Source organism: Temnothorax longispinosus, unplaced genomic scaffold (genome assembly GCF_030848805.1).
Source record: "Temnothorax longispinosus isolate EJ_2023e unplaced genomic scaffold, Tlon_JGU_v1 HiC_scaffold_17, whole genome shotgun sequence".
Classification (NCBI taxonomy): Eukaryota; Metazoa; Arthropoda; class Insecta; order Hymenoptera; family Formicidae; genus Temnothorax; species Temnothorax longispinosus.
Window position 1 is genome coordinate 113,281 of NW_027269981.1, and position 15,725 is coordinate 129,005.

A 15,725-nucleotide genomic window follows, 5' to 3' on the forward strand; every position below is an offset into this window, starting at 1 on the left:
GTCTCCCTGTTATGTACTGCGTATAAGATATACGCAGGAATATTAGCAGAGAGGCTAAGGAAAGAGGCAGAAGAGAAGAAAATTCTGCCGGAAACTCAAGCAGGTTTTAGGAAGGGTAGAGGGACGATGGACAACGTGTATGTGTTACAGCACGTGGTCAAAAGAGAACTGAGGAAGAAAGGAGGAAAAGTATATGGGTTCTTTGTGGACCTAAGGGCGGCCTTCGACAGAGTAGACAGAAAGATCTTATGGGAAGCAATGGAGAAAAGAGGAATAAGAAGAGGGATAATTGAAAGGATCAAGGAAATCTATGAAGGGACGAAGAATGCGGTTAAAGTGAGCGGAAAAGTCTCCAACTGGTTCTGGACGGAGAAAGGAGTAAGGCAGGGGTGCCCTCTGAGTCCGCTACTGTTCTCGATATTGATTGCAGATGTGGAGGAGGAGATGAGGACAGGGCAGGCGGGCGGCATGAGGGTTGGAGCAGAAAGGATATGGACACTAGCGTATGCAGATGATCTAGTGCTGCTGGCAAAAAGTGTGGATGGAATGAAGGAGATGATAAGGAGACTGGAGAGATACCTAAGAAGGAAAAAACTGCAGCTGAACACAGAGAAGTCAAAGATTATGTGCTTTAGAAGAGGAGGAGGCAGAGGAAAGGAGGTGGGATGGGAATGGGAAGGAAAGAGACTGGAGGAAGTGAAGGAATACAAGTACTTGGGATACGAGTTGAGGAGGAATGGAGGCGACGACGGACAGATCAAGAGTGCAAAGAAGAAGGCAAATATTGTGATGAGGCAGGTATGGGGGGTGGGGGAACGTAGGTTCAGGGATGACTTTAGGAGAAGAATGATATTATTTAAATATTTAGTACTTGGGGTTATAATGTATGGGGCAGAGATCTGGGGCTGGAGAGAAAGAGAAGAATTGGAAAGAATACATAAAAAGTATGTAAAGTGGACCCTTGGCCTCGACTCCTGTACGCCGGACTATATAGTTTATAAGGAAACGGGGAGAGTAAAGTTAAGTACAATTGCGGGAAACAGAGCAGTAAGGTTCGAGGAAAAGGCTATGAAGATGGGGGAAAGAAAATTGGTAGTAGAATGCGTGAAGGAAAAAGAGAGTGAGGGAAAAAAGGGTATGGTGGGGGAGGAGAGAAAGATGTTTTATAGGCAAAATGGATTTAGTTCAGAGGGTATAAAACTACTGAGGGAGGGGGAGGCGGATATAGGGCAAGTAATAGGGCAGAGAGAGAGAGAGAGACTAGGGCAATGGATGGATAGTAAGATAGGAAGCACGAGATACAACAAGAGATATAAGGACATAATGGCGCAGGAAGGACCGAGATATTTGAGAGAGAAAGGGCACAAAGGGAGCCAAAAGTTGATTGCGAGATGGAGATGTGGAAACAAAAAGGAAAGAAACAGATTTTGGGCGGAGGCGGGAAGAAGAAAATGCCAGATCTGTGAAGAAGAAGAAGGAACGATGGAACACATACTGACACATGTAGATAGAGAGCGCAAGATTAGAGTGAAGGATTTTTTAGGAGAGGAAGGAAAGATAGCGAATGTGAAATGCATGAGAGAATTAGGAAAAATGAGAGAGAATAGGAGAAGGGAAAGAGAGAGTGGATGAAGGAGTGAATGTTTAAGTAGCAAAATTGTAAACCAAGTCCCGGATTTTAGGCTGGAAGGCCGAATCGAATAAAGTATATTATTATTATTATATAAATAAATGTCTTCCTAAAAATATTTCTCTATCAAAAAGTCAATGGTAAACAGTTTAGTACAGATTTGAATACAGAATGCAATATCTAACTGATAAACAATAACTAATGCATGATTTAGGATGCTTCCTGGAACCTTCGAGTATCTTCTGTCTATTATTGAGCCAATACTACTAATGCCCGTTTCTACCAATTTGTGGTTAACTACGGTTTAGTGAAACTTTGGTTAAAATTAACTTTCAGTTTAATATTGATTGGTTTCTACGAGTAAACTATCCGGAACGTTTAGCTAAACTTATAACATGTTTGATATAACTCTGAAAGCATTAGAATGTAGAACGTTGATTGGTCCAATAATCGTTCTAACGGAACTGTGATTACTGTGGTTTAGGATTATTAGGTTAGGAGAATCATATCTTGTCAAACGAAGAAGTGTATAATTAATAAAATGAATGCAGCAAAATTAAGTGTGCAACGGAAACGTGCCCAAAATTTTTCCGAAAAGGAAAAACTAATTTTAACAGAAATAGTATTAAAGTATAAAAATATAATAGAAAATAAAAGAACTGACGGAGTAACCTCAAAAGATAAAGAAAAGTGTTGGAAGGTAATAGAAAATAATTACAATAGTACATCTTCTTCAACTGAATTTAGAAGTGCGGAAGTCCTCAAAAGTTGTTGGGAGAATCTTAAAAAAAAGACACGAAAATTTTTCGCTGATGAAAGGATACAATTATATAAAACAGGCAAGTAAAATGTTGGTTGATATTTTGGTGTAAAACTATAGAGATATTACATATCAAAATAATTATTTCATAATTTGTAGAAGTATATAATTGTTTACAAGTAATAAGTAAGTATAATGTATATTGTAATAAGTAAGTTATGATTGAAAAACTAGGTGGAGGACCTTGTGAATCCCAAACAGATGTAGTGCTGGAACGTGTACGAGACATTATTAAACCTTCTGTTGAAGGTATTAAAAGTGATTATGATTGTGATGCTATAGAAGGTAAAATATATACGTATAAAATATATGCACAGTATAAAGCAATGTTACGATTCTTTCTTATTTTAAAGCTCATTAAAATGAACGATATTGTAACTTTTGCTAGCTAGTAATATGTGAAAAAGCTGAGAATATGTTAAATTATATTTATGTATATTATACAGATGTTTATACAGATCAAAGTACAAATGCATGCAAGATACCTACAAAGACAAATTCATGCGAGACGTCATCAGATTCTATTGAAATGGACGAGTGGCTTCCAGTTGATGACAATGACAATGATCAAGATGATGTTCTACTTGTAAGAGATGTAATAAATATTAAAATATATTATATTGTATACTATATATATATATATATATATATATCTGTTGCTCAAATGTATTAAATACAAATTAATATAAATTTGTAGTACTTACAAGAAAATGCTGGTGCTATGAGACAAAATTCATTTGATAATGTATCAGATGGACATGAAATGACAAACTACGATAAGGAAAATGACATAATTGGAAACGATAGTGTATCAGATGTTAATGGAAATAGCTCGGTTGTAAGTCCGAACAAAATTTTTATGTGCATAGAAGTGTACGTTACATTATTTATCTTTGTATTTATATACCTTTTTGTTGCAGTTTATGAGAGAGAATAATACACAACACTGTCTTAAGAAAAGCAATATACAAAATATAAAAAAACCAGAAAAGCAAGACGTACAGAACACATCCGCAGTACAAATATTAAAACGAAAAATAAGTACTCCACTTCAAGTAAAAACCAATGATTTAAATGATCAATATAAATCTAAGAAACTTAATAGACAAGACAATAAACCATATAAGAAAAAAGAAGAAACTATTACTTCAAGAATGTCACAATTTGACATGTTAACAGATTCAAAGATCAAGCTTACAGAATGTATGACAGACGATTTTAAAGCAAAACGTGAAATAGAGATGCAAATTTTAAGTACGCGATTGAAGAAAGAACAATTAGAAGTACAGATATTAGAAAAAGAGTTGTTATTACAGGAGCATAGATTACAAAGAGAGGTGCAACAAAACAAGTCATTTAACGTTTCATAGAAACAAATTTTATTTTTAATTCGTTGAACTAAACAGTGAGATAGTATTGAAAGACTGATCAGAAAGACTGATGATATATAAAGAAGTTATAAAATATATTAAAAATGAAAATTAGTTAATTTAATTTATGTTTTGTTCTTGCTTCTAAATAATATATTAATTTTATTTTTGTTCGATCAGTCTAATACAAAGCTACGTTACATATATAAGAACTGTTTCTTTTTTTACAAAAAGTTTAATTTATGTTTTGTTCTTACTGCAAAATAATATATTGATTTTATTTTTGTTCGATTAGTCTAATACACAGTTACGTTATATATAAGAACTGTTTCTTTTTTTACAAGAAGTTCAATTTATGTTTTGTTTTTACTGCAAAATAAGATAATAGTTTTATTATTTTTGTTCAGTGTAATACAAAGTATTTATAAAATAATACATGAGTGCTTAGAGAGAGAGACAGAGAAGAGGAAGATATTTTCTTGATAATATACTTTATTATGTATAAGTGAAAAACGTATATAATATATGTGCAATGTAACTTTAAACTGTATCTTATTCAAATAAAAAAAGTGTTACAAACATCAATATTATTTAAATTTGGAATTTCCTTAATATGCACATAAAAATAAAACAGAAATGAGACAAATATATCACTAAATATCTAAATATATTTTTAGGTTTTCGCATTTCCTGTTCGATATCCTTATGCAGTTTATACTCTACACATAAGTATGCAAAAGGATAGAAAGTTTCTTTGACTTTTTAGATGTCTTTCATTCATGTGTGTTAATTGTGAAACGTTTCAGGGTAGATGTATTGTTTCCTCACTTTATTATACTCTAATGCTGGAAAAAATATATTTCTTATAATAATAGAGATATTTTATAGAATTATTATAATTTATATAGGGTAATTTATAAAATTAAAACTTTTGAATTATATATAATTTATGCACACACGTACATACATCAGCGTGCGAACACATACATACTCATACAATCTAATAGAAATACAAAATTTTAATATATTATATGAAAATATTTGTAAACAAACATACTTAGCAAAATAAGTATGAATCAGTTCTGTTCTTACTGTTCCACCAGCAACTTCGTCATTATTGATTCTCTGGTTAATGTTGCATTCGGCTAGCATATGATCCCATGGTAAATCTAAATTTGGATCGTCATCTGGTTGTGGGTCATTATTTTGTCTAGCAATATTGTGAAGCACTGCTGTTGCAATAATAATAGGCATGACTCTTTGTAAGTGATATCGCATTCCCAATGCTAGAATTGGAAATCTTCTTTTCCAAACACCAAATAGACGTTCTATTATATTGCGGGTACGAATATGTGATTCATTATAGAGTCGTTCTGCAGCAGTTTGTGGCGTTATCAGTGGAGTTAGAAGATACCGCTTCGAAGGATATGCGGAATCTCCTAACAAAAAACCGTTACCATATGCGGCATTCTCAAAATTTGCTCTCAAGCGACTATTATTAAAAATTGTACTATCGTGCACAGAACCTTGCCAACGAGCAACTATATCTGTTATTTGTAAATTGCTGTTACATGTTGCTTGCGTATTTATGGAAAAGTATCCTTTTCTATTACGAAATAACTCAGCATCTTCTCCACCTACAATAATCAAAATAAAAGAACATGTAGTAATAATTATATAGTAGGCAAATCAATGTAAATAATATAATAGTATTTTATATAGCAATAATTTACCAAATGATTGGACACGGATATGTGTGCAATCTATGCATCCTATCACTCTTGGGAAACGCGCAATTTTATAGAATTGTTGTTGTTCCTTTCTTATTTCTTCTTCCGTGTTTGGAAAATGAATATAAAGAGGTCGTAATCTAGCAATGGCTCTACTGACTCTGTGTACAATATAATGTGCTGAAGTTGTGCTCACACCTGAGAAATCTCCAGCAGATATGAGAAATGATCCAGTGGCATATACACGAAGCGTCAATAACAATTGTATCATGGGAGATATCGCTTTATTTCTAAAAAGAAATTATTGTATTACCTTTACGTTTACTAGAATTTATATTTGCAATTATAAAATAGTTTCTACTTACTTATTTGTTGCAAATTCTAATTCTTCTCTTATGTGTTGTAACACTGATAACACAGATCTTTTACTTATTCGAAATCGCATTATGAATTCGATGTCATCAAGCTCTTCCAAATAATTAATGCGATGTTTAAATCTTTTCCTTCTTCTGATCGGTCTCACATTCACAATATCTTCATCATCAGAAAACAACAAGTTTAATAAATGCTGGGGCATCATATTTCCTACGTATAACTTCTATATTATAAATTATGAAAATTTCTGTATCATGAAAAATGTTTACATCAATTTTATTATTATTATTACTTTTTTATTTACTTTATATTTACCTCAATTAATATATTTACTTTATCCAATATATATATAACCTCATTAATAACCTTACATATAACCTTATCACACAATTTTTGTCTGCAGAACTAGCTAGTTATATTTTTTAACCGTAGTTTAACAATGCTAAACGGTCAATATTGATCGTTTAAATTAAACTGGATTTACGTGCGTTTAAACGTGAATTTATCATTGGTAGAAACCAATATTTTTGGCAAACTTCGGTTAACCGAATGTCACTAGGGATTAACGTTTAAACCGCGTTGGTAGAAACGGGCATAAGAGAGAAAACAGAGGGAGCACCTATGATTTCTCCACGCAAACAGTGTTTGTTGGCGTTGTGGCGATTAGCTACTCCAGATTCTTTAAGGTAATGAATAAGTTCACAGTTTTGTTGAACATGGTCAGTGATATCAGTCAACACAAGCATCAATCTTTCTTTGTTTGACATGTTGGCAACATAAACAGAGATGCTTATGTTGATTTGTGTCATTAAGACTCCTGGGCTCTCGCCGTCATTATGTGAGATCGTGACGTTAGGGTGTAGCCGGACGGGGGAGTTGATTAATCACGCGTCTCGGAATTCTTAGTTATCACGGTCGCCACTCGATTTTTACCTCGGCCTATCGAGAAAGATACTGATTCATGCGGACAAACTTTTCGCTGACTTCCCTGATTCCCCTTTCTACGACTCTGTTTCAGCTCCCATCTGTCTCCGGTTCGACCCTCTGGACTCTCGGACCACTGTGTGCTGAAGGGTTTCGCGCCTCTTCTTAGCTGGATCACCGTCACTCTGGAGGATTGCGTCGATGGAGGATTTCGGGCGGCCGACAGGTTGGTAGGTTCGGTATGGATGAATGTCTTTTCAGGTTCGTAGCCGCCGGATGGTTTCGCAATAAATGTCACACGTAAGTTTTACGAAAATTAGGTAGAATATAATTTATTTCTCTTTTTTCAGTTACATGGACTTTATAATTAGCGGGATTACGCTGACCGCTGAGCGGGATCATTCTCGCTCTATGAGATCGCTTGCCGTTTGCGAGTTCCGTTCCGTTAAGATACTACGCGAGAAGTTAGGAAGACGAGTCTGTGAGTGTTGGCTCTCGATGCGACCGCTCGCATCGAGTCCCGAGAGACGAATCCTCGATCGCTGGGCTCGCTTGCCCTGCCTCGCTGTCGCTGGGGCTTGCCCCACTACGCGCCCTGACCATTCTTCCAGGCCTTTCGCACGAAGCTGTATCAATAACTTCATTGTCCCGGCTCGCACATCTGGCCGACACCTGTGTTTTCGCACAACTCTCCGCATTCCGCTCGCTCGCTTTTGAATAGTCCCATTGTTCTCGGCCGCACATCTGCCGTACACCTGTGGCTAACTCGCGTTTACATTTCCGCATTCTGATCCTCGTCTTCGCACTTTACGTATTCGAGAAAGCATATTTACGCTTCGCGCTATTCAAGGGCGACATTCTCCTCGCCGTAATTTCTAGATGATTTGAGATGCTTTCGCGATAGAAGCTCTATGCTCAGACTTACAAGATAATGTCGCTTCCGCGTATCCGCGCCCCGAATCGTTTGATACTCGGCAAGCCGATATTCCGTGATGCTGCTACCAGGCTTGCTTAGCATTAAGCGGTTTCCGCTTTCTTGCCCCGATTTGACGCTACCGCGTCCCGACTCGCTCGATACTCGGTAGAACGAGTCTCTTTCGACTCTGCAACGCGTATGCTTAGCCTTAAGCGGTTTCCGCTTTTTCGCCCCGATTTAACGTTACCGCGCTCCGACTCGCTCGAGACTCGGTAGAACGAGTCTCCGTCGACTCTGCAACGCGTATGCTTAGCATTAAGCGATTTCCGCCTTTTCGTCCGGATTTAACGCTACCGTGCTCCGACTTGCTCGCGACTCGGTAGAACGAGTCTCCGTCGACTCTGCAACGCGTATGCTTAGCCTTAAGCGGTTTCCGCTTTTTCGACCGGATTTAACGTTACCGCGCTCCGACTTGCTCGAGACCCAGTAAAACGAGTCTCCGTCGACTCTGCCACGCGTATGCTTAGCCTTAAGCGGTTTCCGCTTCGCGTCACCGAATTTATCTCGCTTGAAACTCGGTCGGACCAGTCTCCGTGAACTCTACGTCGCGTTTGCTTAGCCTTAAGCGGTTTCCGCTTCGCGTCACCGAGTTTATCTCGCTGTACTTCGATACGCTCGAAACTCGATGAGCTGAGTCTGAAGTGACTACATCACGCTTGCTTATCGGTAAGCGGTTTCCGCTTCGTTTCACCGAGTTCGTTTCGCCCGACTTCGCTATGCTTGCAGCTCGGTCGAACGAGTCTCCGTGAACTCTACGTCGCGTTTGCTTAGCGGTAAGCGGTTTCCGCTTCGCGTCACCGAGTTTATCTCGCTGTACTCCGATACGCTTGAAACTCGGTCGGACTAGTCTCCGTGGACTCTACAACGCTTTTGCTTAGCGGTAAGCGGTTTCCGCTTCGCGTCATTCCGTCGCCGTGGTTTCGGAGTCTCGCGTTTCGCTTGTTTGACCCATGCAAGGAAAGGAGCTTATATCTAGATCAATCTATGATTCTTGATGCGCGTTTTATTTATCCCGACGCATCATACGTGCTATAAAGCTCGTCTAATTAGCTTTATTGGTTCTAGTCGGCCCGCTGGCCTCGCGCATCTTTCCTACTATCTTCGCCCGGGCTCGCCGCTGCTGCTGCATCGCCTCATCTGGCCGATGGCTCCTCAGCTGTTGGCTCGGTTGCCGCTTGGCTGGTCGTCGGTTGGTGAAGCCCAGCGGACGGCTGCAAGGGACGAGAAATAACACGCTGAAAATTCTTGCGTGCCATTTCCAAATAAAAAGATAACATAATACTTCAGATCACTTCAGCACACACCAAAAATACTCCCGAGAACTATCCCTTTCCATTGACAGTTAAAAAACAGCCATAAAATGAATGTAATATGAGTGCTTATGCGCCGGCGCACGGTTTCGTATTACATTTATTTTACCGTTGTTTATTAAGGGGATCCTATAGCGAAGGCCGAACTTCCTCGACGTCGGTAATGTCAACATTTCTAATCCTGTTTTCTATGTTATATATCTATGTCTGTCCTTGTCTAACCAGAGGCATCTGTTTTTGTTCGATTGCTGCGCCATCTCTCGCTACACGCAATACTGCTTATTCTGTCAACCTAAATGTGCTTTTGCTTAATAAAACTTCATTTTACGGAATCTTTTTTTCTAGACGTTGAATCTTAGTTTTATTTACACGATATTGTTCCTACATGTTGTCCCTACGTCGCCTTGGTGTCATTATATATATATAAACTGCAGTAATTTTGTTATTGTCGTCAGATGACAGTTGTATGTGCCCAAATTAGTAAAATTTTTAATTTTTTTTCGTTCCCGATATGAAATCGTACAACGCGATGTAGATTTTTGTGCGTACTTTAATTCTAGACCAAAAACTTGCAATTCTGTAAAGCCAATTCAAAAATTCCTTAAAATGAAAAAATGTCGGTAACTACCGCCACTATAGGATCCCCTTAACTACGAAGAGAAAGGGATAGTTCTCGGAGTATTTTTAAAGTGTGCTGAAGTAATTTGAAGTATGTTATTTTATTTGGAAATGGCACGCAAGAATTCTCAGCGTGTCATTTCCGCCTTTGACGTCATGATCTCACATGACGGCGGCGAAACCCTAGGAGCCTTAACTAGAAAACAACTGTTATATATTTTTGTTTTAATCTTCAGGTTGATTTCCGATCGATTTAATGTCGGTAGAAATACTGCATTATATATAACAAAACGTGTTATAAATGCACTTATTGAGCTGGCACCTACTGTAATTAAATGGCCTACAAATGAACGAGTTGGTCAAGTGTGGGCAGGATTTGAAGCTACTAGTGGATTCCCTAAAGTCATTGGTGCTATTGATGGCACGCACATCAATATTCCAGCTCCTAAAGATGATCCAGCAGCATATGTCAATCGCAAAAGCCATCACTCAATCCAACTTCAGGTAATATTTTTTACTTCAATAATTTTAGCGGGAATTCCAATGTTAATGCTTTTCATGCCAATTTTATGTAATCTATATTGGTTTGTATGTCTTTTGTTGCAGGCTATTTGTGACCACACTTGCCAATTTATCCACTGTTATGTTGGACATGTGGGGTCGGTACATGATCAACGAGTGTTTCGTCTGTCGGAAGTACAATCCTATCTTGGAGATGTGTCAAAGTTTCCACAAGAGTGTCACTTAGTTGGAGATCTAGCCTATAAATTGCATAAAAATTTGCTAATACCGTATCGAGACAATGGCCATATGACACAACGTCAACGAAATTATAACTTTTGTCATGTTTCTGCGAGAATTGCTATTGAAAGAGCTTTCGGACTATTAAAAGGACGTTTTCGAAGCCTTTTTACAACACTTGCAATGGATAGAGTAGACTTAATTCCACTGCATATTCTTGCCTGTTGTGTTTTACATAATGTGTGTCTAATGAAAAATGATGATTTTAATATAGAAGTGATTGAGGATGTAGATTGATTGAGGATGTGATAGATTGTGTGATGGCCAATTGTTTCGTGTTCGGCCAAGGGAGCCTTGGGACACGAATGTTTGCCGGATTCCGCCCTGACAAGGGCGCGAAGCGTATCGCTGATCGGCGAGGAGTTTTCAAATGAATACCGCCGTTTCTTTGCTAAATGTCTTTAATCACAGCACAAGTAAGCACAGTCGTCCTTTACAGATATAGTGAGCTATGCGTGATCTCACTAAGCGGCGTATCACGTGCGACGCTTTAACGTTACGCTGGGGGACGGCTTCGAGCGCGACGAGTCCCGCTCAGAAATTAAGTGTTCGTGCACCGAGTCGGTGAGGAGAAGCGCGTTCTCGCTCACTGAGGTCGTCCACTTCCCCGTTGAAGACGGCTGGTGGAGCGTATGACCTCCGTTTCGCGCGGCAATCGATCGAGGATGCGGATCGCGGCGAACGGGTTTCGACTTTACGGCGCGAGAGCGATTTCTATTCTGCCTGCCGGCGGATAGTCGTGTTCCGGCATGAGGGTGGCTCAGCGGGGGAGCCGGGTGCGTTACAGGGAGGACGAATCATATCGATCCGTGATCGAACTATTGCACGAAAGCGCGTAAACGCGTGCGCATGACTCGCATGAGTTCGCACAAATTGAACGGGAGCGAAGGATTATTGGGCGACGCTCCATGGCAGGGCCGTGTGCGATATTTCGGTAATGGCCCTTTCTTTTCGCCTCACTTCGCGATCAGGGCCGCTGGCAAAGATACGGCGCCCAACAATTCCTCTCTCGCAACGGAATTCGGTTTCTATCCTCAACATACCGCCCGCCTCGAAATACGTTTCGAAATCCGCGATGTGCTCGTGGCGGTCGATAAGTCGATACGGGAAGATAGAATATATCTTATAACTAGATCAACTTAGAGTAAGACAAGCTAATTACATAAGGTTTTTTTTTTTTGAGAAAAAAGACGTGGCGATACCGAGCGTACCGCCCGCCGTGACAAGTTCATTGACAATGCTTATGCCGGAGAGGTCAGTCAGCGCGCGCCTCACAGTCGATCGGGAGTAGGCATAATTTTACGATCGGACGTTTATATTCGGAGGTCGGTGTTCTCACGGTCACCACACGAATCAGCCCGTCAGCGCCCGCATGGCACTGTGTTACACGACCGAGCTCCCATTTACAGGGAGGTAAAGTAGCATTTCGTAGCAAGACGAGTTGCCCGATCTTCACTGGCGCTTGTAATCTTCGCCATTTGACGCGTTGCTGTAAGGTGCTAACGTATTTTCCTAGCGTCCTTAACAAAGGGTACCATAACCCAGTATTCAAAGCCTATAAGGCTTTGGTGGGATTTTTGCGTTAAGCGCTCACTAGATTGGTTTCACCCGGACATACCGCTAGTCTTGGAATTTCTAACAGAACAACTGGAGACCATCGGATCTTACGGAACATTAAACTCGTATCGGTCGGCACTTTCCTTGATAACAGATATAAGTTTAGGCTCGGATAAAAGAATTAAGCGTTTTTGCAAAGGAGTATCGGTCCTTAAATCCGCTAGACCTAAATATGCACTGACATGGGACCCTTCTCCGGTTGTGGCGTACTTAGCTTCAACTTACTTCACGCCAGGGCCAGCCGCAAACAACGGAGCCTGCGAGCGACCATGCGAACCGTACTTCTAATGTAAGTCGAGAAAATTTAAAATTGTACTACGCGTGAACGTCGGGAGAAAATAGTCCTCCCCGAACGCCAATAGCCAATGCGTCGTGGCTAATCAACGAATTTTCACCACGGATATCGGGAAAACGGCGAAGAGACGCGAACGGAAAAACCCCTATTAGAAGAACGCACTCACACAAACCAGCCACAAGCGCAAGTTAAGGAAATCGAAATGGCACAGTCACAATCTGACGCACAGTACGCACCGCTATTTACGGAAACGCACAACGTAAGAGAAATATACAATTTATTACGGGAAATGCAGAAAATGCAAGAGGAATCGCGTATGGAAATGCGTGACGAAACGCGCGAATTACGAGAACGGTTAATAACACTAGAAAATAGTGCACGAAACGGCGACCAAGTAGGAGCCGGAAACGAAAGATATTCGAGCGAAAATTACGGACGGACGGAACACGATATAAGAAATCGGCGTAGTTCCATACCGAATGCTATAACGTTAAAAGAAGCACGAAGCATGATCGAAGCTGAGTTCGATGGGACGTCGCGACAGAAATTACAAGAATTTATAAACGCGTGCACATATGCGGTACATAATATACAGCCTACAGACGAAGAATCATTAGTACAGGCGATTTTATATACAAAATTAAAAGGAAAGGCAATGCAAGATTTTGAAACGCGAGATATACAAACATTCGCTCAATTAAAGCAACAATTAGAAGATTGCTATCAAGCCAAGCAGAGCACTACCCATTTGCAGATTGAGTTTAATACGCTCAAGCAAAAGCCAAACGAAAGCGCACATGCTTTTGGGCAACGAGTTGATCTACTAGCCATGAAGCTATATGACGCTATGATAGAAGGAGAAGATCACTCCAGTATGTTTAAACGCGCAATCCAGCAAACGATACAAAAACAAGCTTTAATTAATTTTCAAATAGAATTGCGCGACGAATTAAAAATACTTGTACGTTTGCAGCGATATGCGACGTTACAAGAAGCCATAACGGGAGCAAGCGCGGAAGAAAAGCTCATAGGACCGACCGCGACAAAAACGGGCGCCTCGCTATACAAAAATAAGCCAGGATATACGAGACAGCCCCAAAATCAGAGCGTACAATGTTTTAAATGCGGAAAAACTGGTCATTATGGACGGGAATGCCGAAACCAAGGAAACGCATTACCTAAACCTAGCAAACCTGCACAAGTAAATGCACTGCAGAAATATTGCAATTATTGCAAAAAATCGGGGCACAACCGAGATGAGTGTTGGACATTAAAAGGGCGAAGCTACACCCCCAACACCAACAAATCTAGAGAAAACGAAAAAAGACAACAATTGAAAGTGCCGAACCGAAGGAAGAACGCTGACTCTGCAAGCAGCGAAGACGAGCAAGAGGAGGTGAGAGGAAAACAACCACGACCTGCCTCAGAATATCGGGTTACACATATCAAAAGTGTGCCAGACGGCCGTACGAAGCCAGAACTGTTATTAACAAGATTACCCATACGAGAGGTAAAACCCGGAGCATCGAATATGCTATATGACTCTGGTTCAACAATTTCATTAATAAAGCTAAACGCGTTAAAAGATGACGCCCCAGTCTATGAAGATCGCATAGCTCTCACCGGAATCACGGGACACAAAATACACACACTCGGAAAAGTGTATGCGACCATTGAAACAAATAAATTAAAAAGTAAACACGCATTTTATGTGGTAGGAGAGGACATGGCCATAGAATACGATGGAATCCTAGGAATAGATTTCCTACGGACACACGCCGCATCTTGCGATTACGAGCAAATGCAATTAAAAATAAAGGAAGAAACTTTCAAATTGCACCCGTATGGAAAGGTCACACTAAAGCCTCGCAGCGAGACTATAATAGAGGCAATTACGGATAAAAATGAAGAAGGTATCGTACAAGCAAAAGAGATGAAACCAGGAGTTTATATTGGAAACTGCCTAGTGAAACCGAAGAATCATATTTGCATTGTAAGCGTAATAAATACTACAGACAAGGAAATTGAAATACCGATTCCACAAGTTACGCTGGAAGAACTAGAAACCGATACTCATACAAAAATACATGCAACATTGACGGGAAAAGAAACTAAACCTGCTGTATCTCGAAACGAACGCATCTGACTAGCATTACGTACGCAGCACTTAAACGCCGAGGAAAAACGATCACTCCAACACATATGCGAAGAATACGGCGATTTATTTCATTTAGAAGGAGAGCCATTATCGTGTACTGAAGCAGTAAAACACGAAATAAATACACGCGCTGACGCTGCGCCTGTGAATGTAAGACCATACCGACTTCCAAACAAGCATAAAGCGGAAGTAAATCGGCAAGTACAAGAAATGTTAGAAAACAAAATAATTCAAAGCAGTACTAGCCAATGGAATGCACCGTTGTTAGTGGTACCTAAAAAAGCTGACGCAGCCGGAAATCCAAGGCTCCGAGTAGTTGTAGACTTTCGGAAGCTAAACGATCTAACGATAGGCGACTCATTCCCACTGCCGAATATCACTGATATACTTGATCAGTTGGGGAACGCCAAGTATTTTACTACGCTAGATCTGGCATCTGGGTATCACCAGATACCGATGGCCGAACGAGATAAACACAAGACGGCATTTTCGACACCTTACGGCCACTACGAATTTAATCGCATGCCGTTCGGGCTAAAGAGCGCGCCCGCAACGTTCCAGCGGTTAATGACTTCTGTACTAACTGGCCTACAGGGAATTAAATGTCTTGTGTATCTAGATGACATAGTAGTGTATAGACCTAGCCTGGAGGACCACAACAAACGATTAAGAGAGGTGCTACAAAGACTCCGAAAAAACTGTTTAAAATTACAACCGGAGAAGTGTGAATTCTTGCGCAAGGAAGTGATCTACCTAGGCCACATTATTTCGGAGAATGGAATTTCTCCAGACCCGTCAAAACTAGTAGCGATAAAAGAATTTCCTACGCCAAAAAGAGTTAAGGACGTGCAATCATTTATCGGCTTAGCCGGTTACTATAGAAAATTCATAAAAGATTTCTCGAAGACAGCCAAACCGTTAACAAAGTTAACAAAGAAAACGGAAAAATTTGAATGGACTTCAGAGCAAGAAAATGCTTTCAATAATTTAAAAGAAAAACTGGTAAATCTGAAGGAGAGCTCCCTCCTCACCGATTTCGCTGAATTTAGGCTTAATCGACGCGTTTTTGCACAAAACGAACGAATCTGGCAGAAAAAAGCC

At 40.1% G+C, this 15,725-nt stretch overlaps 3 protein-coding genes across 5 annotated transcripts; 2 read left to right on the forward strand and 1 right to left on the reverse strand.

Annotated features, from left to right (window-relative positions):
* The first annotated feature begins 1,907 nt into the window (after nt 1–1,907).
* Nucleotides 1,908–4,251, forward strand: LOC139823742 (uncharacterized). Of its 2 annotated transcripts, none has more exons than XM_071796246.1 (5): nt 1,908–2,469; nt 2,625–2,735; nt 2,897–3,036; nt 3,148–3,288; nt 3,371–4,251. In XM_071796246.1, the coding sequence occupies exons 1-5, from the start codon at nt 2,172–2,174 to the stop codon at nt 3,818–3,820; spliced, it is 1,140 nt and encodes a 379-aa protein (XP_071652347.1). In that variant the 5' UTR covers nt 1,908–2,171; the 3' UTR covers nt 3,821–4,251. The 2 variants fall into 2 exon arrangements, with proteins under 2 accessions (XP_071652347.1, XP_071652346.1); XM_071796245.1 differs by having other exon boundaries at nt 1,909–2,469; nt 2,897–3,045.
* A 271-nt stretch (nt 4,252–4,522) lies between these two features.
* On the reverse strand, nt 4,523–6,522 carry LOC139823743 (putative nuclease HARBI1). Of its 2 annotated transcripts, none has more exons than XM_071796249.1 (5): nt 6,241–6,522; nt 5,916–6,084; nt 5,554–5,840; nt 4,878–5,457; nt 4,523–4,665 (listed from the first exon to the last, which is right to left on the reverse strand). In XM_071796249.1, exons 2-5 carry the CDS (start codon nt 5,993–5,995, stop codon nt 4,653–4,655), a joined length of 960 nt encoding a protein of 319 aa, XP_071652350.1. In that variant the 5' UTR covers nt 5,996–6,084; nt 6,241–6,522; the 3' UTR covers nt 4,523–4,652. The 2 variants fall into 2 exon arrangements, with proteins under 2 accessions (XP_071652350.1, XP_071652349.1); XM_071796248.1 differs by having other exon boundaries at nt 5,916–6,148.
* A 24-nt stretch (nt 6,523–6,546) lies between these two features.
* LOC139823755 (putative nuclease HARBI1) lies at nt 6,547–10,791 on the forward strand. The gene is made up of 4 exons (XM_071796259.1): nt 6,547–6,611; nt 6,944–7,075; nt 9,990–10,257; nt 10,360–10,791. Exons 1-4 carry the CDS (start codon nt 6,547–6,549, stop codon nt 10,789–10,791), a joined length of 897 nt encoding a protein of 298 aa, XP_071652360.1.
* The last annotated feature ends 4,934 nt before the right edge of the window (nt 10,792–15,725 follow it).